Here is a 20,106-nt window from a genome sequence, read left to right on the forward strand (position 1 = left end):
CTTGGAAGCCCCTGCCCCCAAATAATTTTATCTCTAGAGGCTGGAACAAGTACAGCAGGGAAGGCATTTTCCTTGCATATAGCTGACCCAGTTCAACCTTCAACATCTCAGAGGGTCCCCCAGCACTGCCCGGAATGATGCCTGAGCACAGAGCATCATTAGGTGTGATCTCAAAACAAAACAAAAAATCTGTCTCTGGGAAGTCACTTGCCTCAAGGGTACAGTAACTGCACCTCTGTAGGTGCCCCTCCAGCACCACCCTGCTTTCCCCTATTTAACTCCTTCCCTTCCAAGACCTTTCCCTTCTCTTCCTAGCCTGAGCACCCACTAGGTCCAGCTTGTCTCCTCTGACCAGGGCTTAGAGATTTGTGTTGGGTGCACGTTTAACTTGAGCTCTGGGGCCAGAGCTATAGGGCATTTGCCTTGTATGCGGTCAACCCAGGATGGATCCCGGTTTGATTTCCAGCATCCCATAGGGTCCCCCAAGTTTGCCAGGAGCAATTTCTGAGCACAGAGCCAGGAGTAAGGTGTGACCCAAAAACCAAAATAATAATAGTCATAATAATAATAATAATAATAACTTGAGCACTTTGTAGTTTCGCCTTGATTTTCCATCCTATGAGGAAAGGGAGAACATGACCATCTTATTTTATTTTATTTCATTTTGAGATACAGGAGCAGAGCAGACTAGGGCAGGGCAGGGGTCTGTCCTTGAGGGCTCAGGCATAGCCCATGAGGCGTGGGGTGCTGGGGAAGGCCCTGCGCAGGCCCAGGCACCGCTCTTTGTCGATGCACAACGTGTTGGCCTTGACTGCCAGCTCATGCTCCAGCCTCGACTTGGTGAGCAGCAGCAGCTGCAGTGAATCCTGAGTCTCACGCAGCCTCATGTGCAAGGTCTGTAGTGAGTCGTCGATGGTGGAGACCTCATGCAGAAGCCTGGGGGTTGGGGGTGCAGGAAAGTGGGTGAGGACACAACAAGCAGATGCCCCACAGAGCCGGGATAGAGCAAGTAAGTGCATGGGGAGACACATGAGATGAACAAAGACTCAGACAGTTCTGTCCTGTCTGTGCTAGCCCCAACATATATGCACATACCACCACCCAGTACACAGAACAGTCCACACATCACAGGTCACAGATGCACATGTGTGCGCACAACACAGAGATCACAGACATCATGTGTGTGCACAGAGAGGTCACAAGCAATATGTGTGCACAAAACAGAGATCATATGTCTGTGCCTGGAACAGAGAGATCATAGATTATGTGTGCACAGATTGCAAAGAATATGCATGTCCAGAACACAGAGAGATCACAGATAACACATGTTTAAATCACAGGTACATATATACAAGCACAGAGAACACGTGGGTGAGACACATCCGTGCACACAGTACAGACACAGATGTCCACAGACCCCAGACAGGGGGACCCACATATCCCACATAGCATAGACAGGAGACACATAATCCCATACAGCCCAGACGAGGGGACCCACAGACCCCACACAGCACAAGGACATGCCCAGGCACATAGTCACTTGTGGACTCACTCCACCTGCCCAGAACATGTACATATGTGCTGACATGCGTACACACATTTCCAGGGCTCCATGTCCACTTGCCATGTTCACGTTTTCTATATACCAGGAGACTCTAGTGGGACCTCCCTGTCCCCCACACTCTCACTGTCTGGGCCTTAGCAGGAGAATCCTCCACACTCACCAACCTGGACCCTCAGCAGCCCAAATCACCTGCACTGGGGCACATCCCGACACTGTTCTGTATCGGGGCGCTGACTGCGACACTCCAGTCGGGTCTGTGCCACCCTCAGTGGTGTCTCCTTGGTCTGGATGGCTCGTTCCAGCAGCAGCGCCGTGTTCTCCGCCTGGAAGATCTCCTGCAGTGTCTGGGGACACATGGGCTGTCATCCCCAGTGCTGGGCTCCCAGGGATCCCCGCCTGGGAGACTGGGGGAAGGATCCTCGCTCTCCCTAAGCGACCAGGTTGCCTCACCACGAGAAACCACTTCCCCACAAAAACGAGAAGATCCTGGTTCAACCAGATCAACCACAGGCTCTGTGGGAATGAACGAGGGACAGCAGGTGGCCCCGATTTTAGCCTAGCTCCTTGGCCCTGGAGCACGTGTGAGTTTGGGGGCAGCCAAACGAATGTTCAAGGTCACCCCCTTGAATGTCTGTGGTCCTGCTCATCTTGGAACTCGTCGAGGGTCACTGATTCCACACAAGATCAACTACATGGGGGGAGCTGATCTTCATTTCCTTGTCCTCCCCCCTCAGTCATGATGTGAACCTATTTCTTATTTGTTTATTTTGCTTTTGAGCCACATCCGGCACTCAGGCATTAGTTACTCCTGGCTCTGTGCTCAGAAATTACTCCTGGTAGGCTTTAGGGAACATATGGGATACCAGGGATCAAACTCATGTCAACTACCTGCAAGGCAAATGCCCTTCCACTGTGCTATTGCTCAGGCCCCCAAACCTACTCCTTGAGTTTTGAAACCGTGTTTTGAAACCTGGTTACCTATTTGGACCTAAAGTTGGACCCTCAAAACAATGTCTCGCTTAAGAATCCCAGGTCCTGCTTTCCAAGGACCAGCCTCGAAGAAAAGACTCACATCCTTCAAGAGAAGAGGGTTCGAGTGCCCACCAAGGGGCTAGTTACTAGGGGAAAGAGCAGCTGCTGCCCCTTCCAAGGCTTCCGAGAAGGGGAACCCCCACCTCCCTCCGGGGCCCCAGTGAGTCACCCTCAAGCCAAAACACTTCAGCCGACTACTGGTTAAACATTGTCCCAAAAGAATGTTCTGTATCTTACATGTGAGCTGGCGCCTAAGTACTTTAGGGTGGGACACCTTCCTCAGAAGCCTCAGCAATTCCGCACACCCCTGGAAACCTTCCCTTTGCAGGGGAATGGAAGGGTGTCATGAGCACACCCCAGAGAATAATGTGGGATATGAAGCAAAGCCCATCCTGGCCCATTCAGGCCTGAATTCGGGTGCTCTAGAGCTATGCCAGGCTCAGATGGCATAGCTCAGATGTTCTGAACCAATGGGGACAGTTTTCATTCAAGACAGAAGCACCTTGAGAGAAAGAAGGTGAGGGCACGCCCTGGCTGTGAGAGGGGAATATGTTCCCCTAATGTTATATTTGTTTTGTTTTGTTTTGTTTTGCTTTGTTTTGGGGCCATACCTGAGCAGGGCTTACTCCTGATTCTGTGCTCAGGGATCAGTTCTGAGCAGGGTTCAGGGGACCTTTTGGGGGTGCCTTGGATCAAACTTGGTCCTACCTGTTGTATTATTTTTTTGTTTGTTTGAGGGCTGTACCTGGCTGTGTACACAGGGTTGCTCCTGGTTCTGAGCTCAGAGATCACTCCTGGTAGGGCTCAGGGAACCCTATGAGATGCTGGGGATCAAACCCTGGTTGGCCATGTACCAGGCAAATGCCTTCCGCACTGTGCTATCTCCGGCTCTCCCTGCTGTACTATCACTCTGGCCCCTCTGATTTCTCTGGTTCCCCCTTGGTACATGTCCTGGTCTCAACCACAAGACTGGACCAGTCTCTCTGGGTCAGCCTGAAGCTGTCAGAAAAGTCTAAGAAAAAGATCAACACTTGTATCTGTGCTTGATTTTTCCTTCCATCATTCACTATCATACTGAGGTTCTCATGCACAGCTGTCCTGGCTGGCCAGTGGCCTGTGCAGTGACAGACAGACTGGGCCATCCTGTCCTGCCTTCCACACATGAGCATTCTCCAGTTGCTCATTTGCTCCTTTTGACAACAAGCACTAAGCACCTAGTGGGTGCCACAATTGGGAGGCCAGACTAAAGCAGCCACCCCGTGCTCCCATTCCGGCCACTCTGAGTCCTGAGGGACAGACTGGGATATTTGCCTTTCTGTGTCTCCCTCTCAGGGCCAAGGGCTGTGTTTTTCCCTTTAGACAAGGGACAATCAAGTGTTTCTCTCCTCTCAGGACTATTTCCAGGGACAAGAGGGCACTTCAATCTGTAAGAACTTGGGTTGCCCTACAGTGATAGCAGAATTGGGAACTCAGGTGGCCCACGAGTGGGGAACGAAGTTTGGAGAAGCCCATCTGCGGATCACCCCAACTCAAGGATCACCCCATCTCAGGGATCATTCCATCTCACAGATAACCACATCTCAAGAATCAGCCCACTTCTGTACCATGCTGTATCCCCCAGATACATCAATAGGCCAGTAATGAATCTGGACAGCTTGGAGGTACCTCCCAGTGGTGCTATGGTCTCTCTGAGCACCCCCTGCTTCCCCAGGCTTGGGGCAACTGTCTACCCTTGACAGTCACAGGCCCGAACCATCCCCACCCTGCCTGTTGGCATTTAGGGGATGTATTTGTCTCTGGGTTTCCCAGAATGCAGGGACTTTCCACAAGGTGCCGCTCAAGAACCAGGGGTGACTCACTCCCAGCCCTCCGGGCCAGAGTCTGCACTGCCCAGAAATGTTTCCCAAAACCTCTCACTCGCCTCAGTCCAAGATGGTACATGTGTGCACACACACACACACACAAATACACAGACATGCATACATGCATATGCATGCATACATGTACACACATAGGCCATCTATGCAACCCACTCACATACCTCTGGCTTCTGACCCTTCTCCCTCAGAGTGTGGTGGGTGACTCAGCCTCCAGCAGTGTTGGGAATGTCACCCCAAAGGCCAGCAGTGACCTTGGAGCTGCCCTGCAGCCAGGGCAAAAGAGGCTCATCATTGGCCCTTCATGCTAAAGAGTCACTGGGATGTCGCCACCATAGCCAGCCTGACTCAACCTGGGATGGGCTTTGTCATCTCAGCTCCAGAGGGGTCTGGTCCCCATACCCCAAATCTTAGAGAGCCCCCCCATGAGAGAAGAGCAAGCCCACTCCTGATGTCTATGGTAGCAATCCAATATGTTAGGGTCCCCATGTCCCCAGAGATGGGCAGGTAATGAGCCCCAGGGGGTGAGCCCAGCATTTGAATAAACTCAGGGGAGGATGGTTGTGTGTTGTGGGTGTGAGTCTTAGAGAAAGGCACAGGGGAAGGAGCTGGGAACCAGAGAAGGTGATATTCACTATTACACAATCTCTATGCACTGGACTGAGGGGTCAGGAAACTGAGCCAGGAGAGAGACCAAAGATCTCACTGCATAAATGTACAACATGAATAAAAGCACTTTGAGCTGGGCCCCATCCCCAGAGGCTCTCATGTCAGTGCTCCAAGTGCAGCCTGAGTGGCGGATATCTGAGAGACTCCTGGATCTCCCCACAGGGCAGCTGGGTCAGAACCAGCAAGGTAGGTTGTGGATGGGCAGAGATTTGTCTCGGAGGGAAAACAGTGGTTGATGTGCACTGTGAGGGGCTTAGGGCTGGGGCCAAGGGTGTCTGTTGGCAGACGATCAAACAGCAGAGGGTTCTATGAGGTGGGGGGCATTGCTTGTCAGTACTCTGATTTCCACGGTCCAGGGCCAGTCAGACCCCTCACCCAGGCACAGAGGAAGCTCAGGGCATGGCCACCTTGGGAGAGGGTCTGGACAAGTTTGAACATGGTTCTGGTTCAGAATCTCTGGACCCTGAGGTCCCTTCTCTAGGCTAATGTGCTTCCCAACACATGTATTTGCCTTACATGCTGCCAGTTCTGACCCTTGGCACTGCAGATGATCCCCAGAGCACACAAAGAATCATTTCTGAATACTATCAAAGGCAGACCTAAGCACTGCCAGGAGCATCCTATCACCACCAAAAAATAAAAAACGAACAAAAGATGTGATTGGGGGGGGGGGCGTGCTCCAGCAGTCCCTTTGCATCAAGGTTCAGATGTAGACCCAAGGGATGGGACAGTGAGCCGTGAGCACACTTGTCAAGACCATGTCAAGACTTGCCAATAGCCCCATGAAATATCTCTGGCGTTGGAGGAACATCAACTGATTGTTTGGGGTGGTAGGTGGGTTCTATGGCAGGCATCAAAACCCAATCTCAAGTTGCTTAAGGTCAAAGAATTGTTTGCAAATCACCCTTTTGCCTATCCAGGCACTTTCATTGGATCCTGAGAGGGAAGAGCAAGATGAGATGGGGGATATGACACATAATGAGTGATAAAGTTGCAGATACAGGGCCTAAGTGATTGCACAGCTGGTTAAGGCATTTGCCTTGCATGCTACTACCAGGGTTTGGTTCCCAGCATCGCATATGGTGTTTGGAGTCCCACCAAGAGTGAGCCCTGAGCACCACAAGGTATATGACCCACAAAAAGCCTTGCAAACCTAAAGTGAAACTCAGAGGAGCCAAAGAGAGAAGGTGGGAGGAGATGGGTTGAATCAATCAATTGACTCTTTCCAGGCAGCTGAGCGTGTCTGAACCACAACCCCCCCATATGCAGCTGGATTCTTTGTTGCAACAGGGTGTGGGGACTAAGCCCTGAGCTGTAGGTGTTTGGCAATTCTCTTCACCTCTTTCCCAGCAGCACTTCTTCCCAGAGCCAAGCAGCACCATTTTCACACAGTGCCAGCCCTGGCTTCAGAATGGCAGCCCCCGTGCTCCTGGCTGATAACCGCCATCTTGGAAATCCCCGAGACGAGGCCAACAAAGCTCCAAGGCAAACTTCTCCTTAGTCACTGTACCCCAAACCCATCAAAGCATGTAGGTGGGGCCAGAATGGTGATGCAAGTGGTAAGGCATTTGCCTTGCAAGTGGCTAATCTAGGACAAACCAAGGTTTGATCCCCCAGAGTCCCAAATGGTCCCCAAAGCCAGGGGCAATTTCTGAGCTCATAGCCAGGAGCAACCCCTGAATGTCACCAGGTATAGCCCAAAACCAAAAATAAATAAATAATAAATAAATAAAAGCATGTAGGTTCCAATCACAACACTTCCGGGCTGAATGCCTGTGACAAAAGAGAAAAGGTGATTGGAAATGTTGGAGGATGTGGGCCTCTCTGGGCACCAACTTCCCTTTGGGGTTCTCTTTGGATTTAGGTTCCACCTAAACATGACTTGAAAGGGAGCAGGTTCAAAGCAGTTGGGATGTGGGGGGCTGGATCACCTCCTAGTAGTCCCCAGAACCAAGGTTCTTTTTTTGACTCCCCTCTCCAAACATTCTGCACCCTGATACTCAGCCCAGGGAGCTTCTGGGCAATGTGTCTTAGAGGTAGGAATCCCAGGCAAAAAGTAGAGAAACCTGGGTTACCATCCAGGTCCAACACAGACCAGTCATGGGATTTGTTTTGGTTCTTGATCCACACCTGGAGATGCTCAGGGGTTACTCCTGACTCTGAGTTCAGAAATTACACCTGGTAGGCTTGGGAGATTTATGGGTGCTGAGGATGGAACCCAGGTCAACCTCATGCAAAGCAAACACCCTTCCCACTGTGCTATCACTCCAGCCCTAGCTGTAGGATTCTCAATTACTCAAGCCCAGAGTGGCCGGTGCAAAAACTTCCTTCCCCAGTGCACGGGACTAAGGGTCTGGGGTCCCAGGTCATGACCTGCCCTATACATACCCCCAGCTACCCCCAAATCCCACAGTAGCCCAGAGCCACATGCTATGGGGTCCAGCTGAGATGTACCAGCAGTAGCTTGCAAGGCTCAGCGCTGGCATGTGTGCCCTTCTATCTGAACTACTCCCTCTTATGCACCCCGATTCCAACACACAACACTCATGGACTAATCGCTGCTGCAAAGGTTTGGGTGGTACTAGGGATCTCTCCTAGGGCCTGGCCCATGCAAGGTGAGCTAAGCAAGCACTTTTCCACTGAGCCATACTCCCCTGGTTGACAGCTATTTTAGGCTGCAGGAGTCACATGGTCTCTGTCAAGGCTGGTCCTATCAGCCTGCCCACGGCCATATTACAAATACAGGCTGGGGGCCAGGGCCTCGGGGGTGGGCACCTGGGTCCTCCAACAGTCCAGTTCTCTCTGGCTGTTTCAGAAGAGAATCGTTTCATTTCCCACTGCAAGAGGATCCTGGGGACCATATGGTCTCCTATCTCCCCAGGAGTAAATCCTGAGTGCCCAGACAGAAGCAATCCCTTAGCATCATCATTGACATGGCAAAACTATCACAAATAAATTCAGATGTTCTGGCTGCATCCAGACCTACCTAAGACAGAAGCTGTGTTTTCGAAAGAAGCTCCGATGATTCACAGGCACAATGACTAGGGTTTGTGAATGGGGGGGGGGGGGAGGCACTCACTGTCTGCTCTCTAGAGGAGATCGAGGCAGGCAGGAAGTGGGGACAGAGACACACAGGAGGGGCCATTGCAGAGGGGAGGAGAGACAGACCAAGGGCATGTAGTGGGCAGTAGTCCAGAAGGGCACAATTCTCCGTTAAAATATCTGTGGATACTTGTGGGGTTTAAAAGCGTGTACCCAAGCTGCCTTGGATCAAAGCACCTCAACTCAGCGAAAAAGTGCCCCGAATTTCAGGGCTGGCGCAATAATCCACCGAGGCTTTTTGGAGGGGCTATATTTGGTGGGGGAGGTTTACCCTGGAAAACTCTCTTGCTCTCTTGGCTTTCGTCTTGTCTTGTGACAGCGGGAGAGTCTCCCAGACCAGAAAACTATTTTGGATGAGGAGGGAGGAAAATGGACTTAGTGGTTCCAGTGGGTGTTTTGTGTGTGTGTGTGTGTGTGTGTGTGTGTGTGTGTGTGTGTGTGTGTGTGTGTTTGGCTTGGTGTGCTTTGTGCAATTTTGCAAACTTTGTATTGTTTTCCAGCCTGCCCCCCCGGGGGGGGGGAGGGTGTTTCCTCGGAGACCCCCCTCGGTGCTCAGCTTGGTGGAAGAAGGCAGCCTGGAATTCTTTTTCTGGTCAAAAGGTGGAGGGTATTCAAGTGCCGAGAGGTTTTTGGTTTTTGAGAGATGCGAGCCAGCAGCAGAGAGAGGGGGAGCACAGAGCAGGTTGGCCAGACAGACGGGAATGTTCCTGGCAGGAGCCTCAGGGCTGCGTGTCCCCCTCTGGGGAAGATACCTAGGCACAGAGCTGCCTTTCTGGGCTCCACCCGCTAACTGCTGGCCACCCTCTCCCCACCTGACCATCAGAATGTCTTCAGATAACGCAGATTCATGCCAGGTAGGGGCTCCCACAGAGCAGAGATGCTGGGAAACCCAGCTCCTAGTTTGGGTCCAGGAGCATCCCAGCTCCTTCAAAAAACACCAAGTCAAATATATCAAGTGCTAACAAGCCATAGCAAGACCTCATAGCGAGAGTTAGGGATGGCCTCCCAGTAGAAAATACTTCCACAGTTCTTGGAAAATTCACAAGCATCTTCTGACTTTTTTTTTTTTTTTTTTTTTTTTTGCTTTTGGGTCATAACCAGTGGTGCTCAGGGGTTACCTCCATCTTATCCTCCAGCCTCTCCTCTTATTTTTTTTTGGTTTCCTTTTTTTGGGGGGAGGGCTCACACCTGCTCTACACTCAGAAATAGCTCCTGACAGGCATGGGGGACCATATGATATGCCTGGAATCGAACCGCCATCTGTCCTGAATCAGCTGCATGCAAGGCAAACACCCTACCGCTGTGCTATCTCTCTAGCTCCGCTCCTCTGAATTTTTTGAGTCTCTTTAACTCATCCCAATTCTTTGTTTGTTTGGGGACCATACCTGGCAGTGCTCAAGACTGACTTAGTCCTGGCTCTGGGCTCAGAGATCTCTCCTGATAGAGCTGGGAGAACCCTATGGGATGGCGGGGATTGAACTTGGGTTGGCTACATGGAAGACAAGTGCACTATCCCCCTCTCTGGCCCTAGATCCTGTGCTTCAAACACATTTGTAACTGACAGTCATCCGAACAGGCATTGAGTACTGCTGAGTTGTGACTCTGAGTTTTACCACAAATCTTTGCCAACCTGATCATTCCCATTCTACAGAAGGGGAAACTGAGGCACAGAGTGGTGAACAGCCTGGCCACAATGCAGAAACCGCGACATGGGAGCGCCCGGATTGGATCCTGCTCCATGGGTACAGTAGCACCCATGGGGTATGTTTGGGGGGGGGGGGGGCTGGTTCCAGAGGAAATCGATTCTGGAGCAGGTGAGCAGAGACTATTGTGGTTGAGGCCCACAATCAGACCCAAATTGGCAAAAACTCAGGAGCCAAAGATGGACGCATGGCAACAACTAGGAATAAATTAGGAGACAGCAGAAACCACCACACCCACACACCCCACCTCTGCCCTTATTGACTACTGGGAGATGCTCACTGCGTCTTATACTCTATCACGGACCAATCCCAGTGGTTGTCCTGCCCTGGCTGTCAATGAAAGCATTTTATTGGCCAACGACCACCAACACATAGTTAGGAAGAGAAGAATGACAGCCTTTCTCCAAACCAGTGCTCCAGTGGCCCCTGCCAGCCTACCATGCTGAGCTTACTCTTTCTCTCCCTCTCCCATCCAGCCCTTCAGCTTCCCGCCCTGCTCTGAGCCTTGACTCTGCTTTCCTGAGAATTCAGCAGTCCTCTGGGTTTGGGCTTGTGTCTTCTACAGATCACCAGGGGGACAGCACAATCCTATCCTCCCACCCCGCACTCAGCCAGGGGCAGTACCAACCACCACATCAGAGTCTGGCAGACTCACTCGGGGACATCCCAGCTCTTGCTCTAATGAGATCTGACCCACATGTCTTGTGTAGAGAGCTGGCAGCAAATCGCAGGGGTAAGCTAAGGTGAATGCCCCCCAGACCGATCCTGGGGGGTCTACTTGCCTGTGAGCCACACACTGTCTGTGATAATTACTCAACCTTAGTCTTCAAACCAAACCCTTTACAGCCAATGTTATTTGACATGGGATGCTGGCAGTATTTGCCCTAGTGGAGCCATTAAGGGAAGGTGGTTGAGCCTCCTAACTCAGGAGAAGCCCAGCGGGAGAGCCATGGAGGTGGACAAGAGTCTGGTCCCTCAAAAGTCGCCACCTCAAAGGTGCCTGGCTGGAGGAGATGATGGGAAAGAGAAAGACACAGCCAGGGAGCATGTGCTGGAGGCTGAGACCATGACTGTCTCATGACTGATGACGAGATCCTTCCACAGACATACTGGAGGGCCCCCCTGACCCCCACCCCTGCTGTGGTCAGCTGGGCCTGTTTTAGAAACCCACAGCAGGAGCTTGGCCGCCAGCACCCAGGCTGGAAAATTTCCTGTGGCCTTCCAGACACCAAAGCATTCTCATGGCACAACCGAGTCCAGGCCCACGCTGGCAAACACAGCAAGACAAACACCCGCAGTCCACCCAACCTGGCATGCAGGGCATTGGGGGGGGGGGAGTCCTGCAGCCTTCCAGGATGGGTAGGAAGTAGCCAAGTTCCCTTGGGGCCCTGCCAGGTGCTCACCTTGGCCAGCTGCACCTGCAGCTGGTTCTTGGTGTCGGTCACCTGGGCAATGCGGGCACTGAAGGCCAGGTTGGTGTCCGTGAACTGCTTCCACAGCTGGTCCACCAAGGTCTCAAAGAGGTTCTCAGCCTCCTCGCGCAACCGGATCGAGTTGGCCCGCATGTTCTGCGCGTGCCTGATGTTGTCGTTGCTGAACTTGGCCCACGCCTCGGGCAGGGAGAGCCTGCAAAGGGGCCATGCGTGGTGGGTGCGCAGCTGAAGTTCCCATCCTATCCTGCAGGGGACATTGGCGCTCGCCTCTCCACCTGATCTTCCCCATTATAAGGGGACAGTGGTAGTAGCCAGAGACCATGTGTGTGGCATGTGTGTATTTGTGCTTGTGTATTGGGGCCGGGTCTCTTTTATTGGCCCATGAGCAGGCGAGGCCACGACTCTCACTCTGTCTTTTTATTTTTTTGTTTTTGTTTTTGGGTCACACCCATGGGCACTCAGGAGTTACTCCTGACTCTGAGCTCAGAAATTGCTCCCAGCAGGCTCGGGGGTGGGGGAACACATGGGATGCTTGGGATCGAACCTGAGTCCATCTTGTGTTTGGCCGTGTGCAAGGCAAACACACTACCGCTGTGCTATCTCTCCGGCCCCTCTCACCTGTCTTAATGGTTGTTGTGACAGATCTTGGAGCTGCCAACAACAATATGGCTGTCCTCCAGTCCCAGCAGAGGGAGAGAGACCAAAAGAAAGGACCCCACCTGCCCACTTGCTGTGCTGTTCACCCCAGAAGCTGCATGAGGAGGGAGGTGAGGAGAGGGAGCTGAGAGGCCAGAGAATGCCTTGGGGTCCTTGCAGGGGAGGGAGCAGGAGGAATAAATGCATCTTTCTCTTCCTGCGCTTCCCCTCCTGCTGGCACTCCCACCAACCAGTGGCAATTAGTGTGAGGACTCCGGGCAGTCCCCAACCCTCAACCCCGGGACCCTCAGCAAGGCAACTGCAAAGTCTCTTTGAAACTCTACGGAGGGCACAGCTGAGCCACATGCAAGAGTGAGCTTACCCCTCGGGGTCACTTCCAGAGAAGCTCCAGATCGAATAACCAGGATAAGAGGATATACCCAATTGGGAGACTATACCCAGGGGTGCTCAGGATTGAACCAGAGGCATTGTCTGGGTGCCAAACTCCTCCCATATACAAAGCTTGAGCCAACCCCTGGTGAAAATCCACTACACCTGGCAGTGCTCAGGAGTTTGTCCTGGCTCTGCACTCAGAAATTACTCCTGGCGGTGCTCAGGGGATCCTATGGGATGCCAGGGATCAAATATGGGTCAGCCATGAAGGCAAACGCTTTCTACACTGTGCTATGGATGCTATCCTGAAAAATTCACTCATCCCACTGACATTGCTAAGGTCTGAATGGTCAGTGACCCCTCCGTGCACTGAGGTTCTATACTAGTGCCACAGTCCTCTGCAGCCCTCACCAAGCCTTTAAGCACTCTCTCTGGCTGGATTTCTGGATCTCAAAATGACCTGATGACGCAGATGATTGGCAGCCCCTTCCTGGGGTGGGCACGGGGCCCCAGACTCACGTGCCGTTCATTTTCTCCAGGTTATGGGAGAAATTGATGCAGTCCGCGGTGTTCCTCAGGTTGAAGCATCTCTCATCGATGCACTGGGCTGACTGCTTGTCCTCGATGTCCTTCTCCAGAGCACGCTGAGCAGCTTGATTGTCCCTGCATGGGGCGCCAGGCTAGGTCTCTGTATGGTGTCCTTAGGTAGAACCATGGCAGAACCTCCTCCATGCTGCACCCACTGGCCCAAGGCCTCCACCCTCAACAGACACAGGCCCTGAGAGCAGAAATGGTCAAACTTTCCTCTCTAAATGTTGACTAATATTTTCAGCTTTGTGGATCATGTGGCCTCAGTCACAGGGACACACATCTGCCCGTAATCACTCACAAATACTATATAATTCATGGGTTGGTAGCATTTCAATAAAACTTAATTTAAAATAAAACTACCAGCCTGATGTAAAAGAAAGCAGAGAATACTTTGGATGAAGCCAGCGAGCAACTTAAATCAGTTCACAAATCTCTGCATCTGACCCCATGCCAGACCAGAGAGGAAGGACAGGGGGTATAACCTAGTCACTAGTTTCAAGTTGCTTACAGCTTTGGGTGGAGAGTGAGTATAAAACTACAAAAAGCATCCAACGATTTGGAAAAGGTACAGAGTGACAGGGGAGGGGATGGCAGGGAGAGGCTGATACCTGTGCTGGGTTTTCACAGAAATATCAGTATTAGACACAGAGATGAGAACATCCAACTGAGGACACCACACCATGTGTACAAAAGAAGGAACTCTACAGTCTGATTTAGGGTCCTGTAAGCACCTTTAAATCTAGACTGACCGGGGCTGGAGAGATAGCATGGAGGTAAAGCGTTTGCCTTTCATGCAAGAGGTCATCGGTTCGAATCCCAGCGTCCCATATGGTCCCCTGTGCCTGCCAGGAGCAATTTCTGAGCATGGAGCCAGGAGTAACCCCTGAGCACTGCCGGGTGTGACCCAAAAACCACAAAAAAAAAAAAAAAAAATCTAGACTGACCAAGGACTAGACCAGATCAGGGATTGGTTTGGATAGTGTATCCGACAAGATATAAGCAGGGACTGGGTGAAGAGAGGGAATGGGAGGAGTCAGGATCAGTAAAATCAGGGATTGGCTTGAACTAGAGGGAACCAGAAAAAGGGTAGGGCCAGGAATTGGCAAGAGTCAGAGACTGGGCAGAGTCAGGAACAGGATAGGGTCAGGGATTGGCTAGAGCCAGGGACTTGAGGGAGGTTGATTGGCTGGAATCAGGGATGGGCAATCTCAGGATGGGAGCCATAGTAAGGAGACGACAATGGGTGAGGGTCAGGACTGGAGTCAGGACGAGATACCTGCAGGGCTGCTATCTTGACTGAAAATCCTAGACTTACAGGCCTGCCAGACTTAGGCATTCGAGAACCACTTTCATGATTCTTCAAGTATTCCCAGAGTACCATCCAGAGTACCATCTTATTACATGACTTTAAAAATAGAAGCACATGTGCTTTCCAAGGAAATTCTCTATGCCATTGGCTTTGAAGAACAAGATCCCTTCATTCATAAAGTCATCCTGGCGAAAATCTGCACAGTAAACAGGAACTGAACCCCAGTAAGAATCTTTTGTCTATTGTTTTCTACTTGGTTGCTAAAAAGAGATAAATCAGTGTTAACAAGACAACTCTTGATTGGGACTTTGGAAGTGCGGAGAAGGATTGAAAGAGGAAATGGAAAGAGGGAATGAGGAGCCTTTAAGTGACACCCACTATGATTCCATTGGTCTCTCCCCTTCTGTATCCATCTCCCTCTCTTCTGTCTGTGTCTCTGACTCTCACTCATCTGTCACATCTCTCCCTGTCTCAGGATCTCACTGACTGTGTCTGTCTCACTTGGCCTCTCCCTTCCATGGACACTGGGAGCTGGTCAGTGTTTCCAGCTGACTGAGCTCAAGGCAATGAGATCCTGACCAGAAGCTTCAACCTGCTGCAGTGATGGGTGGGAAGGGGAAACCAAGAGGAGCCAGTCTCAAGTCCTGGGGATCCTCCGAACTGGCAGAGCTTAAGGCCATCCAGAAGGCTTAAGACCATCCAGGCACATGAACTGCTTCAGGAAGAAGCCCAGAAAGCAAAAAAAGAAGCTTTGAATGCAGGAACCCAGATCCCCTCACTGAGGTCTTTGACTGGTGTCCTTGCTGCAAACAGGAACTGGTGAGGATCAGGTGAGTGAGTCTCCTTCAGCCTTCCCAACCTTCTTCAGATGATCCCCAGCAGACCCAGAGCATTTATGGCACAGACACAAACAGCCTGCATTCCTCTCTCTTTCTCTCTCTCTCTCTGCCTCTCTCTCTCCCTCTCTCTTTCGCCTTTTCTCTTCTACTTTTTTTCTTTTCTTTCTTCTCTCCTCTCCTCTCTTTCTCCCTTGCTCACTGGCTCACTCACTTTTTCTTTCTCTTTCTTCTATCTTCTTTTCTTCTTTCTTTTTAATTTCCTCTTTTCCTCTCTTCTCTCTCTCTTTCTCTCTCTCTCTCTCTCTCTCTCTCTCTCTCTCTCTCTCTCTCTCTCTCTCTCTCTCTCTCTCAGTTGCTTTTCTCCAGCACTTACAAGCACACCAATAACCAAAAGAACCATCTAGGGACATCTAGGGGGCCCTGAGGCCTGGTGTGGAATCTGAGAACCTCCCACTAAACACTGTACCGTAGTTGAATATCGACCCTTTGCGCCAGTTTTCGCATTTGTTCTTGGCAATCCTTGAGCAAATCTACTTCCTGCAAAGAACAATATTACAAAAAGTTCTTAGGAACTCATCCCCTCTTGCCTCCCAGTCCCCATGTCCTTGCCCCCCATTCCTGCCCTCCATCCCATAAACTGAGATGTCAGAGTTGGGGATGGGGGTTGATATTTTACCTCAACCTGCTATCCAGGGCTCTAGAGTTCAGCATGGACTACAGAGCTGCTATGTTCCTTATCCCACCTTTATCCCTTTTGCTCACTTCTGGGTTACTGTGTGACCAGGTAACTGGTTGAGTGATTTAGATAAAGGACAGGAAGTGGCACAGGGCACAGAGACATGTAGTTTGTCCAAAAAAGGTGACCTTGGTTATTTATTGGAAGAAGGATGTGCTCATTGCAGGAGCAAAAAGATGGGAGGTCAAATAATCCCTTGAATTTCATCCTGGTCCTGCATCTCCATCAACCAGGCTTCTGAGCCCCAACTTTGCCTGGGACGCTGCGTGTGAATTCTGGACAAAGACTCTTTCTGCTGCCCCTGCCCCAGCTCTGAGGGCCCCCCAAGTGCCCTTACCTTGATAAGGTTCTTCTCCACATTGTCATGGACCAGATCCATCTCGATCCTTTTCTCTCGATGGTACAGACACTCCAGGGCCACCTGGAGAAGACAAAGGGGCTTGTTGCCACTGTGACTGTGTGTCCATCCAGGCTCTCTTCCCCAGGATGATCGGATGCTTCATGGGACCAAATCACTGCACTGGGGGGGTGGGAATGTTTCTGGATCACCCCTCCCTCAGTGGGGTCTGCAGGGTACAGGGCCCCTGAGGAAAAAGCAGAATAAAGTCATGTTCCAGGAACCAGCTTACAGTTTAGATTTTTTTCTTCGTGAGCTTCTCTCTGGGAGTGATGGGGGAGCTAGAACTGACTTCACTCCCTCCAGTGCTATCCAAAAAAATAATACGAAGAAGTAGGGAAAAGGGCCAGGGAGATAGCACAGCGGTAGGGCGTTTGCCTTGAATTCAACTGAGGGACCTGGTTCAATTCCTGGCATCCCATATGGTCCCCCAGCCTGCCAAGGGTGATTTCTGAGTGCAGAACCAGGAGTGACCCCTGAGCACCACTAGGTGTGGTCCAAAAACAATCAATCAATCGATCAATAAAGCTAAAAAAATAAAAATAAAAAGAGGTAGGGCAAAGCCCCATTATCAGGCCAAAGCGATAGGACTGGAAGACATGGGGCAGTAGCCTTGCATGCTGCTGACTTTGGTGCAATCCCTGCACCATACAGGACTTCCTGAGCACAGACAGAGCTAGGAGTAGGGCATAAGCATTGTTGAGTGTGTGGCTCTTCCCCAAAACACTTCCACAATTCTACCTGCCCACCAAGGACCCTGGTATCCCACCCTGAAGAAGGGGGTGCTCAAGTGCTGGGGTGCCTGGATGGTAGGAGAGTAAAGCTGGCAGAAAATGCCTCTCCCATTCATTTATTCCTGGCCAAGAAGGGCACATGATGGCAGAGCAAGGGCCGGACCCAGGTGACAGCAAAGCCACAGGGACCAGGAGGGACTTGAAAGGGGCAGAGGTGGGCATTTCTTGCTTCCTTCCCACCCGTCACTGGGGGTTGAGGCTGGAGGGAGGAAAAACGCTTGCACCCCAAAAACACTTGCCCCCTCACCTGGAGCGGGCAGTTCATCTCCTGTGCCGCTCTCTCCAGCCGCCTGCGTGTGCTCTCCACGCTATGGATCTCATGCAGGAGCCTCTCTAGCTCGTGGGTCAGCTCGGCCTTCCAGAAGCCGATGTCTGCCAGCCTCTGGCCCAGGTTGCGGGTAGTGCCCTCCTGTGTCTGGCGGGTCAGCTGCTCCTTGTCTTGCAGGAGCCGGCTCGAGTCGCCCAGCATGCGGCCTGCCCAGAGGCGAGAGGCTTCGGTGCTGCGAAGCTGCAGCTCGCTGGCTTTCTCCCAGTCCTTGGAGTCACAGCGGCTGAAGAGCGTGGACCGGAGCATAGGCAGGCTCGTCTGCAGTGGCCGGGGGCCCTGGCACTCCTCGGGGCAGCGCTGCGCCTTGGGGATCCTGCACAGGACACGGGGCCTCCAGGCGTCGGGGTGGCGGTGCCCGGGCAGGTGGAAGGGCTGGTAGCACTCCTGGGTCACCGTGGGCGCCGTGCCTGTCTGCAGCAGCGGCAGGGCGGCCCTAGGAGCCAGACCGATGGTACAGTGGGGTTTGCGGGGCCGGCAGTAGCTGGCCGTCTGCGTGGTGCCTAGAAACTCCATCTCTGACCTTCAGCCCGTGCCAGGGTGCCACAGCGCGGGGCACTTCTCTCAGAGCCCCAAAGAGGCCTCTGTGACTTGGCACTTTTGTCATAAAGCACCCCCACCCACCCCCGGGACTCCGAGGTTCAGTGCTTCTTTCCTGCCCCACCCGAGTATCTAGTGGAAACACACGCGTGTGCACCTAGGAACACGCATGCATACTGACACACACACGCAAACACATGCAGATGCACCCACCTGCACTTGCAGTGAATCGGACACTTTTTTTTTATTATTATTATAGGTTTTTGGGACACACCCGGCAGTGCTTGGGTTACTCCTGGCTTTGTGCTCCAAGCATCAGTCCTGGCCCAGCTCCCAGACCTTGTGAGGTGCTGGGGAGGGAACCCGGGTTGGCTGTGTGTGAGGCAAGCATTCTACCTGCTGTGTGCTATCGCTCTGGCTCCAGGATGCATTTCAATTTTAAGGAACAGGGGGCCGGAGTGATAGCACAGCGGGTTGGAGTTTGCCTTGCACATGGTTGACCTAGGTTTGGTTGACCTAGGTTTGATCCCCGGCATCCTATATGGTGCCCCGAGCCCGCCAGGAGAGATTTTTTTTTTTTTTTGGTTTTTGGGCCATACCCGGAGATGATCAGGGGTTACTCCTGGCTATCTGCTCAGAACTAGCTCCTGGCAGGCACAGGGGACCATATGGGACACCGGGATTCAAACCAACCACCTTTGGTCCTGGATCGGCTGCTTGCAAGGCAAACGCCGCTGTGCTATCTCTCCGGGCCCAGGAGAAATTTCTGAGCACAGAGCCAGGAGTAATCCCTGAGTACCACAGTTGTAGACCCCCCCCCCAAAAAAAAAAAAGAAAAAGAAATATTCATGCTGGGGTTCTTTCATTAAGAGGGGGGCAAATAGAAAGCAGAAACTAGTGGACTATGTGGGTAATGAACACAGTGGAATCCTGTTCAGACCCTAAAACAGAAAAATTCTTTCATTGAGGGCAGAATTGATATAATGGGGAGGGCATTTGCCTTGCACAGGGCCATCCAGGATGAAGCCAGTTTGATCCCTGGCATCCCATATGCTCCCCTAGTCTACCAGGAGCAATTTCTGAGCACAGAGCCAGGAGTAACTCCTGAATGCTTCTGGGTGTGGCCCAAAAACAAAAACAATTTAACAAGAAAATCCTGTCACTGGAGCAGGCATGAATGATTTTTGTTCAAGTAAGGTGAATCAGATGAAGAAAGATTCATTATTTCATTCATGTACGAAATGAATGAAACAGCACAAACACATTTGACACAGAACAAATTGATGGGGAGGGTGTGAAAATGAGAATTAGGGATTACACCGTAGAGTCAAATGATGTCAAATCACAATGCACGGGCCTGGAGAGATAGCACAGCGGCGTTTGCCTTGCAAGCAGCCGATCCAGGACCAAAGGTGCTTGGTTTGAATCCCGGTGTCCCATATGGTCCTCCCGTGCCTGCCAGGAGCTATTTCTGAGCAGACAGCCAGGAGTAACCCCTGAGCAACGCCGGGTGTGGCCCAAAAACAAAAACAAAAAAAAAATCACAATGCACATACCTGATGCTCATAAACCAATGAATAAGAAAGAGAAAGAAAAAATGGAAGGAAGGAAGGAAGGAAGGAAGGAAGGAAGGAAGGAAGGAAGGAAGGAAGGAAGGAAGGAAGGAAGGAAGGAAGGGAGGGAGGGAGGGAGGGAGGGAGGGAGGGAGGGAGGGAGGGAAGAAGAGAGAGGGAATGAGAGAGAGAGAGAGAGAGAGAGAGAGAGAGAGAGAGAGAGAGAGAGAGAGAGAGAGAGAGAGAGAGAGAGAGAGAGAGAGAGAGAGAGGCTAGAGTACAGCAGGTACAACACAACACAACTGCTACCCCTGACACTGCATATGATCCCTCAGCACCACTAAGAGTGATCCTGGGGCACCGAGTTGGGAGTAATCCCTGAGCACAGACAGATGTGTCTGTGCCTCATAAAAATCGGAAAGGAGAGTTTTTCTACCCCTGCATTTTCCATTCCCTGCTATCTTCGTCATAAGTTGGGAAAGTCTGCCCCCTATTGGCAGAAAGTAGAAAAATACCAGCCCTGGCAGCAGGTGCTGTGCGTGGGTCCCTAAGTCTCTGAAGCCTGTGTCACCCCTTATGTTTTAATCTCCCTCCTATTCCCCCTACTCTCTTC

The 20,106-nt window shown here is 51.7% G+C and overlaps 1 protein-coding gene across 1 annotated transcript; it reads right to left on the bottom strand.

Moving 5' to 3' along the window:
• Positions 1-719: 719 nt before the first annotated feature.
• Positions 720-17,916, bottom strand: TEKT5 (tektin 5). Its single transcript, XM_049768885.1, has 7 exons — positions 17,323-17,916; positions 16,222-16,305; positions 15,615-15,685; positions 12,929-13,072; positions 11,351-11,573; positions 1,754-1,908; positions 720-936 (listed from the first exon to the last, which is right to left on the bottom strand). Exons 1-7 carry the CDS (start codon positions 17,914-17,916, stop codon positions 720-722), a joined length of 1,488 nt encoding a protein of 495 aa, XP_049624842.1.
• Between the last annotated feature and the right edge of the window lie 2,190 nt (positions 17,917-20,106).

Source organism: Suncus etruscus, chromosome 2 (assembly GCF_024139225.1).
Source record: "Suncus etruscus isolate mSunEtr1 chromosome 2, mSunEtr1.pri.cur, whole genome shotgun sequence".
Lineage (NCBI taxonomy): Eukaryota > Metazoa > Chordata > Mammalia > Eulipotyphla > Soricidae > Suncus > Suncus etruscus.

Bases quoted from the DNA above. Each gene is read 5' to 3' on its own strand.
- TEKT5 (XM_049768885.1), bottom strand. From the start codon at position 17,916: ATGGAGTTTCTAGGCACCACGCAGACGGCCAGCTACTGCCGGCCCCGC. The intron at 13,073-15,614 runs GTACAGTGTTTA...CGCCCCATGCAG, and splicing joins AGGGTCGATATTCAACTACG to GGACAATCAAGCTGCTCAGC. The intron at 11,574-12,928 runs GTGAGTCTGGGG...GCCCCTTTGCAG, and splicing joins CTGGAGAAAATGAACGGCAC to GCTCTCCCTGCCCGAGGCGT.